Source organism: Sapajus apella, unplaced genomic scaffold (assembly GCF_009761245.1).
Source record: "Sapajus apella isolate SASKATOON/1434 unplaced genomic scaffold, GSC_monkey_1.0 scaffold7, whole genome shotgun sequence".
NCBI lineage: Eukaryota > Metazoa > Chordata > Mammalia > Primates > Cebidae > Sapajus > Sapajus apella.
The window spans coordinates 4,305,309-4,327,201 of NW_022436947.1; the positions used below are offsets into that span (position 1 = coordinate 4,305,309).

Here is a 21,893-nt window from a genome sequence, read left to right on the forward strand (position 1 = left end):
GAAAGGGTTACCTGATAGGAGTGATATTTACAAAGAGGAAGCAACCAAACCTGTGCTCACCTGGCAGGGAGCAAGCCAGGGACAAAAATACAGTGACTTCCCTCTTCATCTTGACCTCCAGATCTTCTGCTGGTCACTCTATCTGGAGAAGTCTAACCACAAGCAGAAGATACATGAGCCTCTGATGCAGTCCAAATGGGTCAGCCTCAAAGGGCAGAAAAAAGGGTAGGGAAGGCTGGAGAGGCAGCACAGGCAGTAAATGGTGGATACTCATCACTCCACTGTGGGTGGCAAGTCCACAACAGGAGCCTGCAGCATGCAGGTGGCAATGCACGATGTGACTGACTGAATTTTACCCGGAGAAGAAGAACGGAACTTGGCATTTTGGAAAAAGGAAAATTTACAAACATTTAGAAGTAGGAGGAATCATAGTGCTTTGTGGAAACTATAAGTAGTTTCATGTAGTTTAAACATAGGTGAAAAGAGAATGATCTCAGGTGGTGCTAAAGAAGTGAGTAAGGGCCAGATCATAACAGCACTGATCTAGGAGTGTTTATGTTATTTAGCATTCTTGGGGAGTTAGTCAAATATTTTTTAAAATAAATATTTGCATATGAAGATTTCAGTATAAAAATAGACAAAATAATACAACAAACTGCCAAGTATCATCACTCAACTTTTATAATTTTCGATTTACAGACAACCTTATATTTGTCCCACTTACAGCCTCTTCCATTATATTATTCTGGAGCAAATCCTAGACATTTCATGCATATAATATATGTCATATAGACATCATATGCATAGCATATATATCATTTTATTCATCAATAGTTTGGAATGGACTTTTAAAAGATATTTTCTGTTATAAACACAACCACAATAACATATTATTAAAAAAAATGAAAATGATAGTACTTGAATATCACTAAATATTTACTCAGAGCTTGAATTTCCAATTGTCTCACGAAAGTGATTTATTTTCTTATGCAGTTTCTTTGAGTCAAAATCCAAATAAAATTCACCCATCGTGATTGGTTGATATGACTTTAAACTCTCCTTAGTTTCCCCTTCAACTCATCCCCATTGATTTATTGAAGAAACTGGTCATTTGTCCTGTCAAGTTTCAGAGTCTGGATTTTGCTGATAGGATTCCTGAGGCATTTATTAAAATGTGCTTCTTTCTTTCTTTCTTTCTTTTTTAAAAGTTTTCATTTAGCAATAATCGCACCTCGGATAAACCTCATTGGCTACGATACTGCCACTGCGCAAAGCTAAAATGTGCTTCTTTCTTTCTTTTTTTCTGCATTTGATAGTTGGATCTACATATACTAGATATATTTTTCCCAAAATCTACTTTGAAAGCAGTATTTTATTTTTCTAAAAGAGAATATATAATGTCTGGTTTTCTTTCTCCTTTTTTCATGTTGGTGGATATTGATGGTCAGTGTCTGGGTCTAGCAATCATTAAGGGTTGCAAAATAATGATATTCTAATTTTTTTTTTTTTTTGAGATGGAGTTTAACTCTTGTTGCCCAGGCTGGAGTGCAGTGACACGATCTTGGCTCACTGCAAACTCTGGGTTGAACCTCCCGGGTTCAAGCAATTCTCCTGCCTTAGCCTCCCAAGTAACTGGGATTACAGGCCCCTGCCACCATGCCAGGCTAATTTTATGTGCATATATATTTGCACTTTAGGTTCTGGGGTACATGTGCAGGTCATACAGGATTGTTGCATAGGTGCATACATGGCAAGGTGGTTTGCTGCCTTCCTCCCCCCATCACCTATATCTGGTATTTCTCCAACGTTATCCCTCCCCACCCTCCCCACCCCACCACAGTGTGTGATGCTCCCCTCCCTGTGTCCACGTGTTCTAATTGTTCAACACCTTCCTATGCGTGATACCATGTGGTGTTTGATTTTCTGTTCCTGTGTCAGTTTACTGAGAATGATGGCTTCCAGATTCATCCATGTCCCAATGAAGGACATGAACTCATCGTTTTTTATGGCTGCATAGTATTTCATGGTGTATATGTACCACATTTTCTTTATCCAGTCTATTGTTGATGGACAATTGGGTTGGTTCCAGGTCTTTGCTATTGTAAACAGTGCCGCAATGAACATACGTGTGCATGTGTCTTTATAGTAGAACAATTTATGATTCTTTGGGTGTATACGCAGTGATGGGATTGCTGGGTCAAATGGTATTTCTATTTCTAGGTCTTTGAGGAATCACCACATTGTCTTCCACAATGGTTGCCCTAATTTGCACTCTCACCAATAGTGTAAAAGTGTTCCTATTTCTCTACATCCTCTCCAGCATCTGTTGTCTCCAGATTTTTTAATGATCGCCATTTTAACTGGTCTGAGATGGTATTTCAATGTGGTTTTGATTTGCATTTCTCTAATGAACAGTGATGAAGAGCACTTTTTCCTATGTTTGTTGGCCTCATAGATGTCTTCTTTTGCAACGTGTCCGTTCATATCCTTCACCCACTTTTGAATAGGCTTGTTTGTTTATTTCTTGTAAATCTGTTTTAGTTCTTTGTAGATTCTGGATATTAGCCCTTTGTCAGATGGATAGATTGCAAAATTTTTTTCCCATTCTGTTGGTTGCCAGTTTGCTCTAATGATTGTTTTCTTTGCTGTACAGAAGCTCTGGAGTTTAATTAGATCCGATTTGTCTATTTTGGCTTTTGTTGCCATTGCTTTTGGTGTTTAGCCATGAAGTCCTTGCCTATGCCTGTGTCCTGAATGGTTTTGCCTAGATTTTCTTCTAGGGTTTTTATGGTGTTAGGTCTTATGTTTAGATCTTTAATCCATCTGGAGTTAATTTTGGTGTAAGATATCAGGAAGGGGTCCAGTTTCTGCTTTCTGCACATGGCTAGCCAGTTTTTCCAACACCATTTATTAAACAGGGAATCCTTTCCCAATTGCTTGTTTTTGTCAGTTTGTCAAAGATCAGATGAGTGTAGATGTGTGGTGTTGCCTCCGAGGCCTCTGTTCTGTTCCATTGGTCTATGTCTCTGTTCTGGTACCAGTACTATGCTGTTTTGATTACTGTGGCCTTCTACAGTTTCAAGTCAGGCAGCATGATGCCTCCAGCTTTGTTTTTTTTTTTTGCTTAGGATTGTTTTGGTTATGCAGGCTCTCTTTTGGTTCCATATGAAGTTTGAAGTGGTTTTTTCCAGTTCTGTGAAGAAGGTCATTGAAAGCTTGATGGGGATAGCATTGAATCTATAAATTACTTTGGGCAGTATGGCCATTTTCATGGTATTAATTCTTCCCAACCACGAGCATGGAATGTTTTTCCATCTGTTTGTGTCCTCTTTTACTTCATTGAGCAGTGGTTTGTAGTTCTCCTTGAAGAGGTCCTTTACCTCCTTTGTTAGTTGTATTCCTAGGTATTTTATTCTCTTTGTAGCAATTGTTAATGGGAGTTCACTTTTGACTTGGCTCTCTGTCTGTTATTGGTGTATAGAAATGCTTGTGATTTCTGCACATTGATTTTGTATCCTGAGACTTTGCTGAATTTGCTTATCAGTTTCAGGAGATTTTGGGCTGAGACGATGGGGTCTTCTAAATATACAATCATGTCATCTGCAAATAGAGACAATTTGGCTTCTTCTTTTCCTAATTGAATATCCTTTATTTATTTTTCTTGCCTGATTGCTCTGGGTAGAACTTTCAATACTATATTGAATAGGAGTGGTGAGAGAGGGCATCCTTGTCTTGTGCCAGATTTCGAAGGGAATGCTTCCAGTTTTTGCCCTTCCAGTTCAGTATGATATTGGTTGTAGATTTGTCATAAATAGCTTTTATTATTTTGTGGTATGTTCCATCGATACCTAGTTTATTGAGTGATTTTAGCAAAAAGGGCCATTGAATTTTGTCAAAGGCCTTCTCTGCATCTATTGAGATAATCATGTGGTTTTTGTTTTTGGTTCTGTTTATGTGATGGATTATGTATATAGGCTTATGTATGTTGAACCAGCCTTGCATCCCTTGGATGAAGCCTACTTGAATGAATAAGCTTTTTGATTTGCTGTTGTATTCTGTTTTCCAGTATTTTATTGAAGATTTTTGTGTCAATGTTCATCATGGGTATTGGCCTGAAGTTTTCTTTTTTAGTTGTGTCTCTGCCCAGTTTTGGTATTAGGATGATGTTGGTCTCATAAAATGAGTTGGGGAGGATTCCCTCTTTTTGTATTGTTTGACATAGTTTCAGAAGGAACAGTACCAGCTCCTCTTTGTACATCTGGTAGAATTCAGCTGTAAATCCGTCTGGACCTGGGCTTTTTTTAGTTGGTAAGCTATTAATTGCTGCCTCAACTTAAGTCCTTGTTATTGGTCTCAAGTTAAGGGTTTCAACTTCTTCCTGGTTTAGTCTCGGCGGGGTGCAAGTGTACAGGCATTTATCCATTTCTTCCAGATTTACTGGTTTGTGTACATAGAGTTGTTTGTAGTAATCTCTGATGGTAGTTTGTATTTCTGTGGAATCAGTGGTGATGTCCCTTTATCGTGTTTTATTGCATTTATTTGATTCTTCTCTCTTTTCTTTTTTATCAGTCTGGCCAGCAGTCTATCTGTTCTGTTGATCTTTTCAAAAAGACTAGCTCCTGGATTTTTTGAAGGATTTTCTGTGTCTCTATCTCCTTCAGTTCTGCTCTGATCTTAGTTATTTCTTGTCTTCTGCTAGCTTTTGAGTTTTTTGATCTTGCTCATCTAACTCTTTCAATGTTGATGATAAGGTGTCGATTTTAGACCTTTTCTTGCTCCTCATATGGGCATTTATTGCTATGAATTTCCCTCTCAACATTGCTTTAAATGTGCCCCAGAGATTCTGGTATGTTGTGTGTTCGTTCTTGTTGGTTTCGAAGAACATCTTTATTTCTGCCTTTATTTCATTGTTTATCCAGTCGACATTCAGGAGCCAGTTGGTCATTTTCCATGAAGTTGACTGGTTTTGAGTTTGATTCTTAATCCTGAGTTCTAATTTGATTGCTCTGTGGTCTATGAGACTGTTATGATTTCCATTCTTTTGCATTTGCTGAGGAGTGATTTACTTCCAATTATGTGGTCGATTTTAAAGTAAGTGTGATGTGGTGCCAAGAAGAATGTGTATTCTGTGGATTTGGGTTTGAGAGTTCTGTAAATGTCTATTAAGTTCACTTGGTCCAGATCTGCATTCAAGTCCTGGATTTCCTTGTTGATTTTCTGTCTCACTGATCTGTCCAATATTGACAGTGGAGTGTTAAAGTCTCCCACTATTATTGTACGGGAGTCTAAGTTTCTTTGTAGGTCATTAAGGACTTGCTTTATGTATCTGGGTGCTCCTGTATTGGGTGCATATATATTTAGGATAGTTAGTTCTTCTTGTTGTATTGATTCTTTTACCATTATGTAGTGTCCTTGTCTCTTTTGATCTTTGTTGGTTTAAAGTCCATTTTATCAGAGACTAGGATTACTACCCCTGCTTTCTTTTGCTCTCCATTTGCTTGGTAAATCTTCTTCCATCCCTTTATTTTGAGTCTATGTGTGTCTTTGCATGTGAGATAGGTCTCCTGAATATAGCACACTGGTGGTTCTTGGCTTTTTATCCAATTTACCAGTCTGTGTCTTTTGATTGGGTCATTTAGTCCATTTACATTTAATGTTAATATTATGTGTGAATTTGATCCTACCATTTTATTGTTAGTTAGTTGTTTTGCCCTTTGATTGGTGTAATATCTTCATTGTGTCATTGGTCTTTACCATTTGGCTCTTTTTTGCAGTGGCTGGTACTGGTTTTTCCTTTCTGTGTTTAGTGCTTCCCTCAGGAGCTCTTGTAGGGCAGGCCTCGTAGTGACAAAAATCTCTCAGCAATTGCTTGTCCATAAAGGATTTCATTTCTCCATCACTTATGAAGCTTAGTTTGGCTGGATGTGAAATTCTGGGTTGAAAGTTCTTTTCTTTAAGGATGTTAAATATTGGCACTCACTCTCTTCTGGCTTGTAGGTTTCTGCTGAGAGATCTGCTGTGAGTTTGATGTGCTTCCCTTTGTGTGACCTGACCTTTCTCTCTGGCTGCTCTTAGTATTTTTTCCTTTGTTTCAACCCTGGTGAATCTAACTATTATGCGCCTTGGGGTTGCTCTTCTAGAGGAGTATCATTGTGGTGTTCTCTGTATTTCCTGTATTTGAATGTTGGCCTGCCTTGCAAGGTTGGGGAAGTTCTCCTGGATAATATCCTGAAGAGTGTTTTCCAGCTTGGATTCATTTTCCCCGTCATCTTCTGGTACACCAATCAAACATAGATTAGGTCTTTTCACATAATCCAATATTTCTTGAAGGCTTTGTTCATTTCTTTTCACTCTTTGTTCTCTTTTCTTGCCTTCTTGTTTTGTTTCATTGAGTTGATTTTCAATCTCTGGTAGCCTTTCTTCTGCTAGATCTATTTGGCTATTGAAACTTGTGTATGCTTCACGAAGATCTTGTGCTGTGTTTTTCAGCTCCATCATGTTGTTTATGTTCTTCTCTAAGCTGGTTATTCTAGTTAGCATTTTGTCTAACTTTTTTTCAAGGTTTTTAGTTTCTCTGCATTGGGTTAGAAGATGTTCCTTTAACTCAGAGAAGTTTGTTATTATCCACCTTCTGAAGCCTGCTTCTGTCAGCTCGTCAAATTCGTTCTCCATCCAGCTTTGTTCCCTTGCTGGTGAGGAGTTGTGATCTCCTGGTGGGGGAGAGGCGTTCTGGTTTTTGATGGTCTCATTCTTCTTGTGCTGGTTTTTCCCCATCTCATTGGATTTATATAGTTTTGATCTCAGGTAGCTGCTTGGGGAGGAAGGCTTTCCTTTGTTTGCCTGCAGAGGTGCTGCTGGGCTGCCATGGGTTCAGTGGAGCATCTGCGTCTTTTATTTACTCAGGAAAGTTAGGCAGGCTTCTACAATGGTGGCTGCCCCTTCCCCCGTCAAGCTAGATGTTCCTGGTGGCTCTCTAGGTGCGAAACTCTGGGGTGAAAGGTTTTTTCAGTCTGCTGGGCTTTGTCGAGGAGAGATGGTGGGGGGGGCGGAACCCGTCCTGCCGTATGGGCTGCTTCCCTGTTTTTAGTTCCCCTTCCCTCTGTGGGGAGGGTAGATCCATCCAGTTGGCTTTCTGGCTTTGGCTCAGGTAGTGCTTCCACCTTGATCTATGCTGACAGCCACCTGGGTGCCGGCTGAAGTTGCTGTTCTGTGTTGTTTAGGCAGCCTGCTGAGGCTTTTCAGACCGGTGAAGATCTCCTATTCTGTGGATTGTAGAGGTCTTGGGTGGAGCACTGTATCCAAACTGATGTCCCAGAGGGGGAGATGCCCCGGTCCTCTGGTCGATTGCACGCTCCTCCTGGGTGGGACAGTACCCTGCCTTGCCTCAACTTGCCCTATTTGGTTTATACCCACTGTCCAACCAGACCCACAAAATGAACCTGGTACCTCGTTTGGAATTGTGGAGACCACTCGGTTTGTGTGTCTCTCTTGCTGGGAGCTGCTTTCTGGAGCTGCCTCTCGTTTGACCATCTTGGGATCCTCTCGCCAATTTTATATTTTTAGTACAGACAGGTTTCATCATGTTGGTCAGACTGGTCTTGAACTCGTGACCTTAAGTTATCCACCTGCCTTGGCCTCCCAAAATGCTGGGGTTACAGGCATGAGCCACCATGCCAGCCTAATATTCTAATTCTGTCCTTCTTCATTTACTACTTGGAATATTTCTATAAAGAGAAATTTCACTTCACTTACTATTTGATTACTTAGTCATATAGTTTGAGCTGGAAAGGCTGAATAAGTGGTTCTTTTTCTTTCTTTATACGTTTTCAAATACTGAGTTGGTTCACTAGCATCCTCCAAGGGTGACTCTGGTTTTAAACGGTCTTCAGTTTTTGAACAACAATCTCATGAAAGATTGGGATTTAGCTTCCTCTAGTATTTTCTTGGGCTTGTGACTACTTTGATGGTTGAATACAGTGGAAGTAACACTGTGTATTTTCTTAGTCTGGGTCATAAAAGGTCTATGCAACGTAAGGGAAATTTGAGTGCTAGTGATGATGTCTAATTAATAGGAATTTTTAAAATTCAAGGTAATACTTGGTTTAACTGTCTCTCTGCTTCCATTCCTTCAGTGTCAATCGCACTCATTTATTGAATACTTACTGAATCCACTAATACTGCATCCCTAAGTGGCATGCTGCTAGGTAAAACTGTTGAGAAATGAACCAAAAGAAAAGCCCTGTCCTCAGGGTGTTCATAGCTTGGTGTTTTCAAGGGGGACAAAGGAGTAAACAATCATAATCTGAGGTAGTGAATTCTAAGAGAAAGACCAGGGTGAGAGTGGAAAGAATTGAAATGAGAACAGTGTTTGTAAAACGGGGATGTCGGCAATAATTTCACAGAGGAGGAAGAGTCCCTGGGAGTGAAATTGCCAAGTGAACATGAACATCAGGGAATTAGCCTAAGAGACCACTGTATCCTAGGAGAGGGTTCCCATGGTGGCTTCGAGTGATGACACAGAGTCAAAAGAAGCTGCGGATGTGGAGAAGGACAGAGCATAGACAGAGTTCTTTAAGCTGTCAATAGGAAGGCTGAAAGATGGAGTGAAACAGGGTTAGATTTGTGTTTTAGAAAGGTTACGTGGATGACATTGTAGAAGACAACCAGAATTTACAACTGGAAGCAGGTAGACAAGCCAGAATGCTGGCATCTGAGTCCAGGTGCAGAAACGAGAAGGCCTGGCTGGGCGCAGTGGCTCGCGCCTGTAATTCCAGCACTTTGAGAGGCGGAGGTGGGCAGATCACCTGAGGTAGGAGTTTGAGACCAGCCTGGCCAACATGGTGAAACCCCATCTCTATTAAAAATACAAAAAATTAGCCAGGTATGGTGGTGGGTGCCTGTAATCCCAGATACCTGGTAGGCTGAGGCAGGAGAATCGCTTAAACCTGGGAGGTGGAGGTTGCAGTGAGCCAAGATCATGCTATTGAACTCTAGCCTGGACAACAGGAGTGAAACTCCTTCTCAAAGAAAGAAAGAAAAAGAAAAAAGAAAAGGCCTGCAAGCCTGAAGTAAGAAAATACCAATGAAGATAGAAGGGGCTAGTGAATTCAAGACAGTTGTTTGGACATAGTAACTTACCGTGAAGGGTACAAAAGGAAGGGTATACTCAAATTCCAGGAGGCTAGTATAGACATCTAGGTAAAGGATAAATGCATTAAATGAGATAGAAAACATAAAAGAGAGAATATCTCAAAAGAAATACACTGTTTTATCTGTTTCAAATTCAAAATCTCTGTAAGACATCTAGAGAAATATAGAAGTGGGCAATTTGAAATATAGAGTTTAGGAGATCTTTCTAGGATGGAGAGATTGTTTTGGAGAGGGAGGAGTTCGTCTGCCAAATCTTTTTATTCTCCTCCTATCATTTGTAGTAAAAAGAGAAATAATAGCATATGGGAGTTGGCCAAAAGGAAATGGAATACTAAAATTATGTAAATTATTTTTTCTCTTTACATCATGTGAATAAGGTAATCCATATACAGCATCAGCTAGCATCAAATGCATGATTGAATCTCAGATTCCAGTGCCTCTAGTTGCTTCCAAGATAGAGAATCCTATCTAAGAAAAGCAGAGTTAAATGGAGTTTAAGCTGTATGGTTTTGAACATCTTATGCTCTCTAAATGTATACTGGTATATATTTCTCTATTTTCAGACACATTTTATCTTACTGCTTGCTACTCACATAGTAGTCCAGTGTTGTGTTTTTTTCATTCAGGATGAAAGAATCTAATTTGCAGTCTTCAACTGTACATTTATTGAACTAGTATATTGATTATATTTCTAAGAAGGTAAATTATTTGAAAATTCAAACATTTGTTTAAGATTATTACATAAACAGAAGAATGTAGTTATTAGGGTATATGTGTATATATTTTTGCATATTTAATATAGCTGCTATACAACTAAAGACATAACTAGTAGGTCAAACTTTTTAGAAACAAACTATTTTCTTAGAAATTGTTGTATGTGAAGTAATTAAAGGCTATAAACTTTCAAAATCATGAAATACACCGATAAATATATTTGTACATTGCTTATGATTTAAGTAAAATCCAAAAAGTAGAAAATTCAAAGTGGCACTTTAATAAGAGAGCTTTGAAATAGAATTACTGGAATGTGAAAAAAGACTGTTTCTTTTAGACTGTTTATCTTGTAATTGCAAATTTCAAAGCAGAAGTCTTCAATTCATTTTACTGGTTGAAATGCTTTCCTACTAATTAAGATGACTGGGTGCTGGGTAACCTGATTACCTTTCTGGATTTTACAAAGACCTTAATCAGACATTGTAATTTGTATTTATTTCTGCCACAATTTTCTGCCATTATAGTTTCGAAGGCCCTTTCATGTTGAGCTTGTTTCTAAGTAATTTAAAACTTCTCAAGACAATTCAAAGCATTATTCAGTTAGAGGAATTGGGAACCTAATTTGCCATTCAGTATAAAATCCAAAGATTTCAGTCTTGTAAACTTTAAAGAAAGCATGGCCAGTTTTCTTTTTGTTAATTGAAATTAAAAAGTGCATCTTTCTTTATAGTTATGAATTAGGAAAGCAAGAGGTTGTTCAGTAAGCAAAACGTACATGGAGAAATTCTCAGGGTTGAAGTTTTACACTTATCGTATATCTTTGTTTTAAGAAGAAAAGGAATATTAAATGTTTGTTTATTTTGATAATATACATAAGAACTAAAGTAAAAATATCTGTTACAATTTTTTACATTTTAAAAAATACATGAAACCATATTTTAAGGAAAACCTATGCTACAAATGGCTACCTACTTTTTTATTGTATAAATGTATCTTAATTTATGCAATAATTATTCTTTTATGCAAAGTTTCCTTTATGAAGCTTTTAGGTTTCTGATATTTTGTATTGCAGATAATTCTGTAATTAACCTAATTGTTTGTAAAACTCTCTTCACATTTCAAATTATTTTCTTATGGCAAATCATAAGGAAATTACTGATTCAATGACATAAGCATTTTAAAGCCTCTTAATAAAAATTATAGAATTGCTTTTTAGAAAATTCATACTCTTTACTTGCCCAAGAGTGGTATACAGAGTTTCTGGATGAGAAGGGATTTACTAGACAGAGTTCCTGAGTCCTCATGACTGTGGCGGTGGGGGATGCTGGAGCCCCTTGAGACGCCAGGGTCACCAAAGGCCAGCCGGCTGTATTCCAGGTGCCATGCAACCGCCCTGCCCTTGTGCTCTGAGAAGTGATTTAAATGCCCAGCAGGTGTTGAAAATGGGTTAATGGATAGAGACATAAATGATGTTTAAATATTATGCTCGATAAAACAGTCAGGGAAAAGAATAAACTTCCATCCCTGGAAGGAAATTAAGGAATTATATATGTTTTATTCAGATAAAATTCTGGAACAGTTAATTATGTCCTTACAAACAACAACATTTGAGAGTAAGGAAGAGTTTATTATTTTTACCTTTTTGTCTTTTTAAAAAAGAAGTTAACTGTGTTTTTTGCATATTTTAATGGCCTATTTATCTTTTATTGTTGAAATAGAAGAGATTTATTCTGGACACAAGTCTTCCGACAGATTTATTTATTAAAAATATGTTCTTTTGGTTTATACTTTTCCTTTTTGTGTTTTTAGTGTTTGCTTTGATCATAAGTTTTAAACATCCAAATTATGAAAAGGGATTAATTTGTGTTAGAGCTTTTTGTGTACTTCCAAAGAAATCTTTGATTATTTCCAGAAAGATTGGGAGGCCATTATCCTATGTTTGCTTCCTGAAGATTTATAATTTTAGCTTTTATGTGTAAATACGTGATTCAGCTCAAATTAATTTTTGTGTATTGTATAAGATACATATTCATTCGTAAAAGATGCAGTTATCTATTTTTTTTTTCCAGCACTATTTGTGGAATAAGCTTTCCTTTTCTGTAAAATTGCCTTGGTGCTTTTGCTTGGTACCTAGATTCTATTCTGTTCCATTGATTTGTTTATCTTTATTGCCAATATCACAGTCTTAATTAATTGTACGGGAAGTCTTCAGTCTGGTAATATGAATCACTTTGTTGTTCTAACAGTGTTTTAATTATTCTAGGTCTTTTGGCATTTACATATAAGTTTTAGAATCTGTTATTACCTGTAAAAAATTAGAATTTTAATTGGAATTGAATTTAAGTTGTAGATAATTTTGGGAGAAATTAGAATATTAACAATATGAATGTTCCAATCCACAAACATGAATGTGATATATTTCTCCATTTATTTAGATGTTTAATTTCCATCAACAATGTTTTGTAGCTTCAGTGCAATGTTCAGGTTTTTGCACAACTTTTGTTAAATTTATTTCTAGGTAGTTGATATTTTTATGCTAATTTAAATGGTAACTTAAATTTTACATTTATTGTTAGTATGTAGAAATAACTATATGTGTGGCTATATACATATGCACATATATATATTTGTTTATTGGCTTTGTCTTGTAACTTTGTTAAATTCACTTATTAGATCTAGCACAAGCTGGAGTGGAGTGGTGAGATCTCAGTTCACCACAATCTCCACCTTACAGGTTCAAGCGATTCTCCTGCCTCAGTCTCCCGAGTAGCTGGGACTACAGGCACCTGCTACCATGCCCAGCTAACTTTTTTGTATATTTAGTAGAGATGAGTTTTCACCATGTTGGCCAGGCTGCTCTCGAATTCCTGACCTCAGGTGATCTGCCCGTCTTGGCCTCCAAAAATGCTAAGATTACAGGCATGAGCCACTGCACCTGACCTCCAACTTTCTTAAGTAATAAGAACTAACTCCTTGCTCCCCTTTGACTCTTTTTTTTTATAGGCAGCCCTGCAAGTCGGGGGCCACGGAGAGAGGCTACACCAGTGTCGAGAAGTCATGCTTCTAACTTACAAATCCATCCCCATGCAAGTGGATGGGGAGCCCTGTAGGTTGGCCCCAGCTATGATTCGGATCTCTCTGAGGAATCAGGCCAACATGGTACAGAAGAGCAAGAGGAGAACATCCATGCCTTTACTCAATGAGTGAGTCTGCTCATGGCCTACCTTGCTTAACATGAAGACCTTGGAGAGGAGAGCGCAGAGCATGTGCATGGTCTGGGAACCTCACTGTGTTGGGAAGAGGAGAAACGTCCAGGAGACTCAGCAGTTCCTTGGTTTCTCTCATGGGAACATATAGGTTTTTTTTTTTTCTCCCTGTTTATTGTACAGTTCCACATCCTTTTTTTAGGAGTTATTAGTACGTGAGACAGATGATTCCTCTTCACTGACCACTTGAGAGTGTATTTACTTGGACTAGCAGAAAATCATTGAGAGGGATCCTAGGGTGGTAAAGTGTGTTCAGGTAAATGTGTTTTTGTTTGTTTTGTTTTAGGGAAGCACATAGTTAGCCTGTTCTTGACCCAGGTCGCTTGAAGACTGTGGGTTTCTCCAGTAGCTGGTGGTGGGCAGAGCTGCTGAGTGGTTTGCCTCTCTCCCCATTGCATCTCTTTCTGGCTGCCAGCGAATTGTTCCCTTCCTGATGTTCCCATTTTGGGGTCCTCCATACTCTTGTGCTTCAATTCAGTGTTGGCTCTCTGGGCAGTATCCTATTGTCCAGACTTAGCCTGACCCACTATTTCTACCTCTACACACATGACATCCCTCCTGAAGTTTTCCTTTCTCGGGCATGTTAATAAACTGACTTGAGGTAAGGTAATATTGACTAGATATTAAGAATACATATTCATTTTATAGTGTGTCTCACTCCAACTAGTGAATAAGTGTTTGGGGTTGGAGAAGGGGCTGGAGAGTGAAGGGAATTTTTGGCATCTTTTGAGTATTTCCTGTATATCATGCTGTATGGCTAAGGCCATTTCAGGGCTTAGCCTTTCGTCATTCTCTGTCACAGTGAGGGACTCTCAAAGGTGCTCCTCCTGTTTGTGGCCTGTAATGCATGGTTACCTATTTGCACTGAGTGGCTGGCTTCCTTGTGGTGCCTGAAAAGCAAGGGCATGCTTTGCCATACATTTATTGAGTCAATATAACAGTATGCAGATGTCCCTAGAACAGCCAGCAACACAGGTACCCTCACTCACTACCAACAGTTACTTCTCTCTCTCTGTGGCGACACATGTTGAGGAACAGCATTAGATAATGCTCTCAGAGTGCTCCAGCTTTCGGCATCTGGGACTCAGTTTGGAGCTGGGGTGAAAGATTCTGTCTGTCTTTTCTCTCCCTCCTTCGCTCCCTCCCTCTCTCCTTCCCTCCCCCTTTTCCTCCCTCTCTCTTTTCCTCCCTCTCTCTCTTCCTCCCTCTCTCTCTTCCTCCCTCTCTTCCTCCTCCTTCCCCCCTCCCCCTTCCCTCCTTCCTTCCTTCCTCCCTTTCCCCCTTCTCGCCTGTCCCCCTTCCTCCTCCCTCCCTCCCTCCCTCCCTTCCTCCCTTTCTCCCTTTCTTCCTTCCTTCCTTTCCAGACTGGACTTCCGCAGAATTTTTCCTAGATCATTTTCAAGATCTAGGAAAGTGATCTTTTAGTTATGTCTTTCTTTGTTTACATTTTGCATTTAGTAAAACTCCTTGCTCATTCCTCATGCTGCCTGCCCTCCCTGCCTTTACCTTCTCTTAGGTTAAATACACAATTGCTGAGTTTATCTATTAAAAAACATTGGATGTCAGTAGTTGTATATAGGTCATCAAATTCCCCCTAGAAATGTTAGAGTTAAGCCATGGACCATTGGTTTGCTAGAAATCTATGAAATTCGAAGTGAAAAACCATCTCTGAAACTGTGCTATAGCCTATGTTGTTGGGTCACTTGTAGTTAGTTTGTTAAGAAGATATGCAGAAGCTAAAAGTTTTGACTGTATACATAGGCAGAGAGCCCACAGTCTTAGTTAGGCCTGCTGCTTCTGTATTTAATAACCTTATTCCACATGAAATGATTTTCAGGTATTTAAACAGCTTTTACCTTTGTGTTGAGAATTGGTATTTGCTCAGTAACCATATTGTTAAGAATTCATTTGGCTTTCTTCACCTATAGAAGCACATAAGAAGAATTGTTTTTTATTTATATTCCTGGCACACATGTTATATGATGGCATTTCTTGTAGCATTTAGCTGTGCAGGTGTTCAAGAAGCAGCCTCAACTTAAAAATACTGTTACTGGCCGGGTGCGGTGGCTCACATCTGCCATCCCAGCACTTTGGGAGGCCAAGATGGGCAGACCGCTTGAGATTAGGAGTTTAAGACCAGCCTGGTGAACATAGCAAAACCCCTTCTCTACTATAAATACAAAAAATTAGCCAGGTGTGGTGGCATGCACCTATAATCCCAGCTACTCAGGAGGCCGAGGCATGAGAATCTCTTGGACCCACAAGGCAGAGGTTGCAGGGAGCCAAGATCTCACCACTGCACTCCAGTCTGGGCAACAGTGTGAGACAAACAACAACAACAACAACAAAAGACCCAAAAATTGTTACTTACTTTCTACCAGGGGACAGTGGTACCTGCATCCAAGCCACCCCATGCCCTCTGAAAGACTTATGAGAAATGGGGGTAATAGTATAATTTTTATTTTATTAATTAAAATTATAAGACTTAAAAATAACACAAATCTTTATTACTACTTGTGAAAAATTATTCAGTACTATATTTTCAGAAAATCAGTACGGTAGCACGTTTTCAAAAGAACGCAAAAAACCCAGTCACCATGTAATATTTGCTCACTAAACCTTAATTGCTCTCATCCTGATCTTATTTACTTTCTACGATTAAATATTTCTTTCTATTTTACCAGAAAACCTTGTTTTGAAATCTGTGTCTTCCACTAGATTTCCAAGTGGAGTTTCAAGCTCAAGGTCAGCCTTTCCTTTAAGGCTTGTCTATAAGTTTCCCTCAACCTTCTGAGCCCTTCAAGCCATTCTCTGCTTTGGCCATCAATTGTGTGAAGGGCACTGTTTTATCCAATGAAAAAAGAGAAACTTGAAAGACATTTCCCTTATTTCCTGCCTTCCTTTTTTTGCCTGTCTTCTTTTTTCTTTACTCGAGGAGAACTAGTCAAAAGTATCTTTAGAATTTTTAGTTTAAAAATCATCTGTGTGTGTGTGTGTGTGTGTGTGTGTCTGTGTCTGCACATGTGTGTGTATGTTTGCGTGGGTGTGTGTGTATGTTTGCATGTGTGTATGTGTGTGTGTTCCTAATGAGAAGGTGGCTGTTTAATTCATCTTTAAAAATTAGGCTCCTTTCATACAGCATGTTAACTGAATATTGGAGACTTCAGTGCTGTGTCTGCCTTAACAGCTATTCCCTTTCCGTTTAGATGCCAGTGCTCCTGGTGCTTCTGCCCTTTCTCTGCGAGACTGTATCTCTGATCTGTGTCTTCGGCCAGTCTTTTCTTCTAAAAACTGGAGACTCATATCCAAATATGTTAGTTGAGATTTTTACTTCAGTGTTTCATAGTAACCTCAAACTGCATGCTAGAAACTTGACTCATTAACGTCATTTCCTTTGCTTTTCCACCCCACCATCCAGTGAGCCCATTCTGTTCACAGCTGTACACATGAAGCTATCATCACTCATTCATCCTGTTGCTGGCTTCTGGGGTTCTCTCAGTCACCTCTACTTCTACACATCTGTGTTAGTCCATTTTTGCATTGCTGTGAAGAAATACCTGAGGCTGGGTAATTTATTTATTTATATTTGTTTGTTTGTTGAGACAGAATCTCGCACTTTGCCCAGGCTGGAGTGCCATGGTGTCATTTCGGCTCTCTGCAAACTCCGCCTCCTGGGTTCAAGTGGTTCTCCTGCCTCAGCTTCACGAGTAGCTTAGATTACAGGTATGCGCCACCATGGCCAGCTACTTTTTGGTAGAGGCAGGGTTTCACCATGTTGCCCTTGCTGGTCTCAAAGTCCTGGGCTCAAGTGATCTGCCTGCCTCAGCCTTCCAAAATGCTGGGATTACAGGTGTGAGTCACTGCCCAGCCAAGGATTGGTAATTTATAAAGAAAAGAGTTTTATTTGGTTCACAGTTCTATAGGCTGTACAACCATGGGACAAGCATCTGCTTGGCTTCTGGTGAGGCTTCAGGAAGTTTACAGTCATGGCAGAAGGTGAATGGAGAGCTGGCATATCACATGGCGAGAGAGAGAGAGAGCAAGGGCAGGGGGAAGGCACCATACTCATTTAAACAACTGGTTCTCACATGAACTCAGAGTGAGAGTTCCCTCGTTACCTCAAGAAGGGCACCAGGTGTTCATGAGGGATCTGCCCCTATGAGCCAAACACTTCTGACCAGGCCCCACATACAACATCAGGGATTACATTTCAACATGAGATTTGGATGGGACACACATCCAAACCACATCAACATCCGTCAGGCTAGCTACCACATTCTTTGAACTCTATTTTCTATTTATTTCCCAAGTCTTGAACTCTCATCCCCTCCATCCTCTCTACTGGTAAAGTGGCCAGAGTTCAAAGGTTGTATGAGTTACCTCTCAGCAGCATTACTAAATTATGCTTCTGACTGTTTTCTTGTTCCCACCCTTGCTGCCTTCACATAATCTCTTTTCTGATAGACCAGTTAGATTGATCAAATAATCTCAAGCCTGTATGCCTTAGCTTTGCAGACCTTTTTGATCACTGCCTTCTTCATTCTCATTGCTTTTTGTTCCAGAGAAGATTGCGATTCCTAGAACAGTAGCCTGTCTCCTATATCACCCTGGTTTTGCTCTCAGGTCGTCTTCTTTCAGTGGCCTCTGCACCTCTTTATCTTCTGCTAACTCTCGCTCACAGCTTAGGGCCCTAATGAAATGCTACTTATCCCAAGAAGCCTTTTCTGTATACTTCTAGCTGTCACATGTACCTTTACATGCTTCAGTGGTGCTCTTGGCTATTTCCATTACACCACTTACTAAAAATAGTGTAATCATTTACTTACTCCTACCTTCTCTGCTCTGTGGGGGGCCCCCAGGATTTTCCTCTTAGGATCCTCAGTGTCCGTCATAGCTCCTGAGACACAGGAGACACATGTGAATGTTGCATCAGCGACTCACACATGAATCCATTCTATAATGCTGTCTCTGCCATGTTGCTCAGAAATTGCTTTCTAATATAACATAAATCTAAAATTTCATGAATATAAAAATAATATCCCATGTGTTTTGATCACATTGTCTTATAAGTGAAAGATACATATTTAATAATTTCAAGCTATGGTCCACATGGATAGAAGGAATTTCCGTGAGAAATAGTTAACCAGTAGGCCTTCATAATGCCACTAGATCTTCATTTATGCAAAAGGAAAAAATAATGTTTTCTAAAAAACATTTCTTGGTGTATAATCCCATTCGCAGTTACTCTATACAAACTAAAAAGCCAGGTCCCACTGTGTTCAGAATCCCCTCATTTGTATGGGAGCATATGTCATTTTATCATGGCATAGGAATCTACACAAAGTATGAACTCCAGTAAATACCTTCCCCTTAAAAAGTAATAAGGAGATTTATCTAGGTTCATATTCGTATACCAGTAACATGATAGCTAATACACTGGATTATATTCTTTATTTGAAAGGTGCCATTGAAGGAGATCAGAAAGTTAAAACTGCTCTGGTGTTTAGAGAGGTCTTCAATGAACTATCAATAGATAGATAATGTTATCCTTAGTTCACTAGTAATTAGGCCTACATTGTTAAAGATGATCATTTTATCCAATGGCCAGATTTCTAGTCAGCAAACTTTGAGCCGAGCAATTGGAATCCATCATCATAGGCTGCTGAGAAGTATCATTGGTTGGAAATGATAGTCCTTAGAAGATAAGACAGACAGAGACGGGCTGGAGTTAACTCATGGGTGACTTTGTGTAAGAAGTTATGTATCCTGCAGCACAGAGAGATTGGGGGGGTGGGGCTAGGTCTATTACAGTTATAATGAAACTTTTTAAATAAGAGAGTGGAGAGAATAATTACGTAAAATCAACAGAACATTTTGAGTTTAGTTTCTTAAATTATACATTTTGTCTTTTGTAATAGCTAGAAAAGACAAACTCCATTATGAAAGAGACTCCTTTATAAAAGAAGGGAGAAAAGGGAGTAATCTATGGTATTATTTTTTTCTACCCAGAATGTGAGTGTAATGACAGCATTACGGTGATAAAATTAGACTTTCTTTAGAAATTACCTTTGGAATTTCTAAAAATCCTTTGTTGTTTAATTGAAGGAAGTTGAAGTTTTTGTTGAGACACTCTCTTTAAGATGATTGTCTTTTGATGAGTATTCCTATAAAGCCTGGGGAATCCTGAAGCTGTGTGATGAAAGGGTTAAATTGACCTTGAATCTTTACAAAGATGAGTTTACCATGCCAGCCTACCACTCAATATGTAAGTGCGTGCCTTCTCTCCTTGGGTGTCCTAATGGGCCTGAGCAAGGGAGGCCATGGTCATCACCCCTGATGCCCCCAACCTGCCCCCTGCATCAACCCCAGCCTGGCCCTGCTCCAGTCTGTGACTTGCCTAGAACCAGCACCTTCCATGTGTCCTGTTGGCTTCATTGCTATCACCGGCTTTTTATGGATTATTTCTGTGGCTGGCTTGGTTTTCCTTTTCCTTTCCTTCGCTGTTTGGTGATGCGCTCATTTAATTTCTGTTTAAATTTTGTGTGTCTCTCTTTCTCTCCCCTGGCTTGTTCCTTGTCTGTCCACGCTGTCGCTGACTCTGTCTTCGCTGCTCATTCCCTGCTGCCTCTAGTATTCATCAGGTGCAAACTGCGGACCTGCGGCGAGTGTCTGCTCCCCCTGGCTCCTTCACCATGTGAGTACAGTGCCGTTCTGTTTCTACATTTTCTCCCCAACCTCGTCTCCTCAGGGTTGGACTACCCTTGCCTTCACAGGTCTGTTCCTCAGATAAGGAAGCCACCTTACCAGAGTTGCTTCCTGTTGCCCTCTTTGATTTGAAATGGAGCTGTGATGTTTGTTATGTTCTATGTGCTTCCATCCTCTATCTAAGTTAACAGTGCAATTTTTAGATGAGATTCTTTAGATGAGACACTTTAATTTTTAGATGAGATACAACCATGGGCCCATGGTTGCCTGGGGTTGTGTAGAATTTCATACTAACCATTGGTTTTCATGCAAAGTGCAGGATACCATTAGACCATGTCGTTACTTATGGCTCAGAGATGAGCTCCAGGAAGTGCCTGCAGCCCTCAATTTCTGGATGGAACCTTAAGATTATGCATGAAGTTTTGAGTGTGTGTATGTGCATATTTCTGCTTCAGAAGATATAGTTACAACAGTTCAATGACCCCAAACTGTCATTGAGACAGCAAAATGTGTTTTTATGTATATTTAGGAGTTTTCGCTTAATGTAGTCCAGGGTATTTTTTTTTATAGTGAAAATGAAAATTACGTTTTTAGCATTTCAGCTCAGAATTATTTTGTGCTGTCGACTCTGCTTTGTCCTTTGTTTTTTCCATATCACATATGCTTGTCTAGCATTTATTAGGTGTCAGGGACTGTTAGAAATGCTTTACATATTAATTAATTTATTCTCCCAACAACCCTTGGCCATATGTGGTATAATTATCTCCGTTCTATGCATGAGGAATCTGATAGACAGAGAGGTTAAGTAACTTGCCCAAGGTCACACAGTTAATAAATCATGGAGTGGGATTCAAACTCAGGCAGTCTGGCTTCAGAGTTCATGTTCTTAACAATTTATAGTCTGCTGCCTTTCGTCTATCGGGATCCTGTATATTTCTCAAGGCCCACTTAAACGATTATCTTTCCGAAGAATTCTTCTTTGATTCTTGCCATCAGAGTTAATTGCACCCTCACTGGAGTTTATCATTCATGTATCTATTGCAGTTCTCAAGGTTTAATTTGGTGTTAATTACATTAACTCTGTGTCTGTGTATTTTGCACACTAGGCTTGGGCTATTTGAGATCATTGGCAATATCTTTGTATAAATCTTGTGTTCCCAGCTCTCTTCACAGATTCTAACATGAAGTATTCTGAAGTCAAACTGTGGTTGATTGGCTTTCTTTCTGGAATGAATGCGTAAAAGAATACATGTCTAAATAGCATTGTACAATAGCTAACATCTGGTGAGATGTATGACAAAGCTATTCCTAAAGTTCAGTTATATAATCTTACTTTCAACTCTCATCTTATGGATACTAATTTATTTATTCATTAAAATATGTATTTATTCAAAAACCTTTATTTTGCTCTTGTTCTGCGTCAGGCACTATTTTATGCTGTGTGTCTGACGCTACCTTCCTGGAGCTTACACTTGAGCAGTCAAAGAATCAATAAGAAAATGACATTCAATTACCAATTTGAACATTGTGGAATTCTATATTCTATATAGACAAGTTCAATACATTTGGGTTCCAGTAATCATTATTTTTAGTGGCTCCATTCATCGTAACCAAAAAATTGAGAATGTTAACAGCAGAAAGGCCTGTAATAATTATCTTGTTTCTTTCATGGGTTAAGTTTTGGTTGTATTTACACTTTAGTCATATATCTTAAATTGGACTGTTTATCTCTTATTTCACAAATGTGTGTGCTGCGTACAGTAAAGTAAATCGGTATGCGTGCTTCTGTAGGGCGTGGCAGGCACTAAGTTGTGGTTACTTTAAAACTTGAATGTTAATTTGAAAATATTTTATATCTAAATATGATATATATTCAATATTACATGGCATAGATTTTCTACCTATAGATAAAACATTTGTATGATAAACATTAAATCAGGATATTATTTTAAAAATCAGATAATAACTTTGGGAGGCTGAGGCGGGTGGATCACGAGGTCAAGAGATCGAGACCATCCTGGTCAACACGGTGAAACCCCGTCTCTACTAAAACTACAA

General features: G+C 39.1%; 1 protein-coding gene and 1 pseudogene across 13 annotated transcripts in view; one reads left to right on the top strand and one right to left on the bottom strand.

Annotated features, from left to right (window-relative positions):
• The window catches only part of DGKI (diacylglycerol kinase iota), a 445,403-nt gene that overhangs the window by 275,517 nt on the left and 147,993 nt on the right, over positions 1-21,893 (top strand). For 10 of the 13 annotated variants that reach the window (XM_032275878.1, XM_032275879.1, XM_032275890.1 and 7 more), the window contains 2 exons: positions 12,868-13,067; positions 19,762-19,824. In XM_032275878.1, the coding sequence (XP_032131769.1) occupies positions 12,868-13,067; positions 19,762-19,824 (263 nt within the window). The remainder of the gene's footprint in view (positions 1-12,867; positions 13,068-19,761; positions 19,825-21,893) is intronic. The other 3 variants (XM_032275881.1, XM_032275886.1, XM_032275889.1) reach the window with 1 other exon arrangement.
• Positions 1,194-1,276, bottom strand: LOC116550516 (annotated as a pseudogene).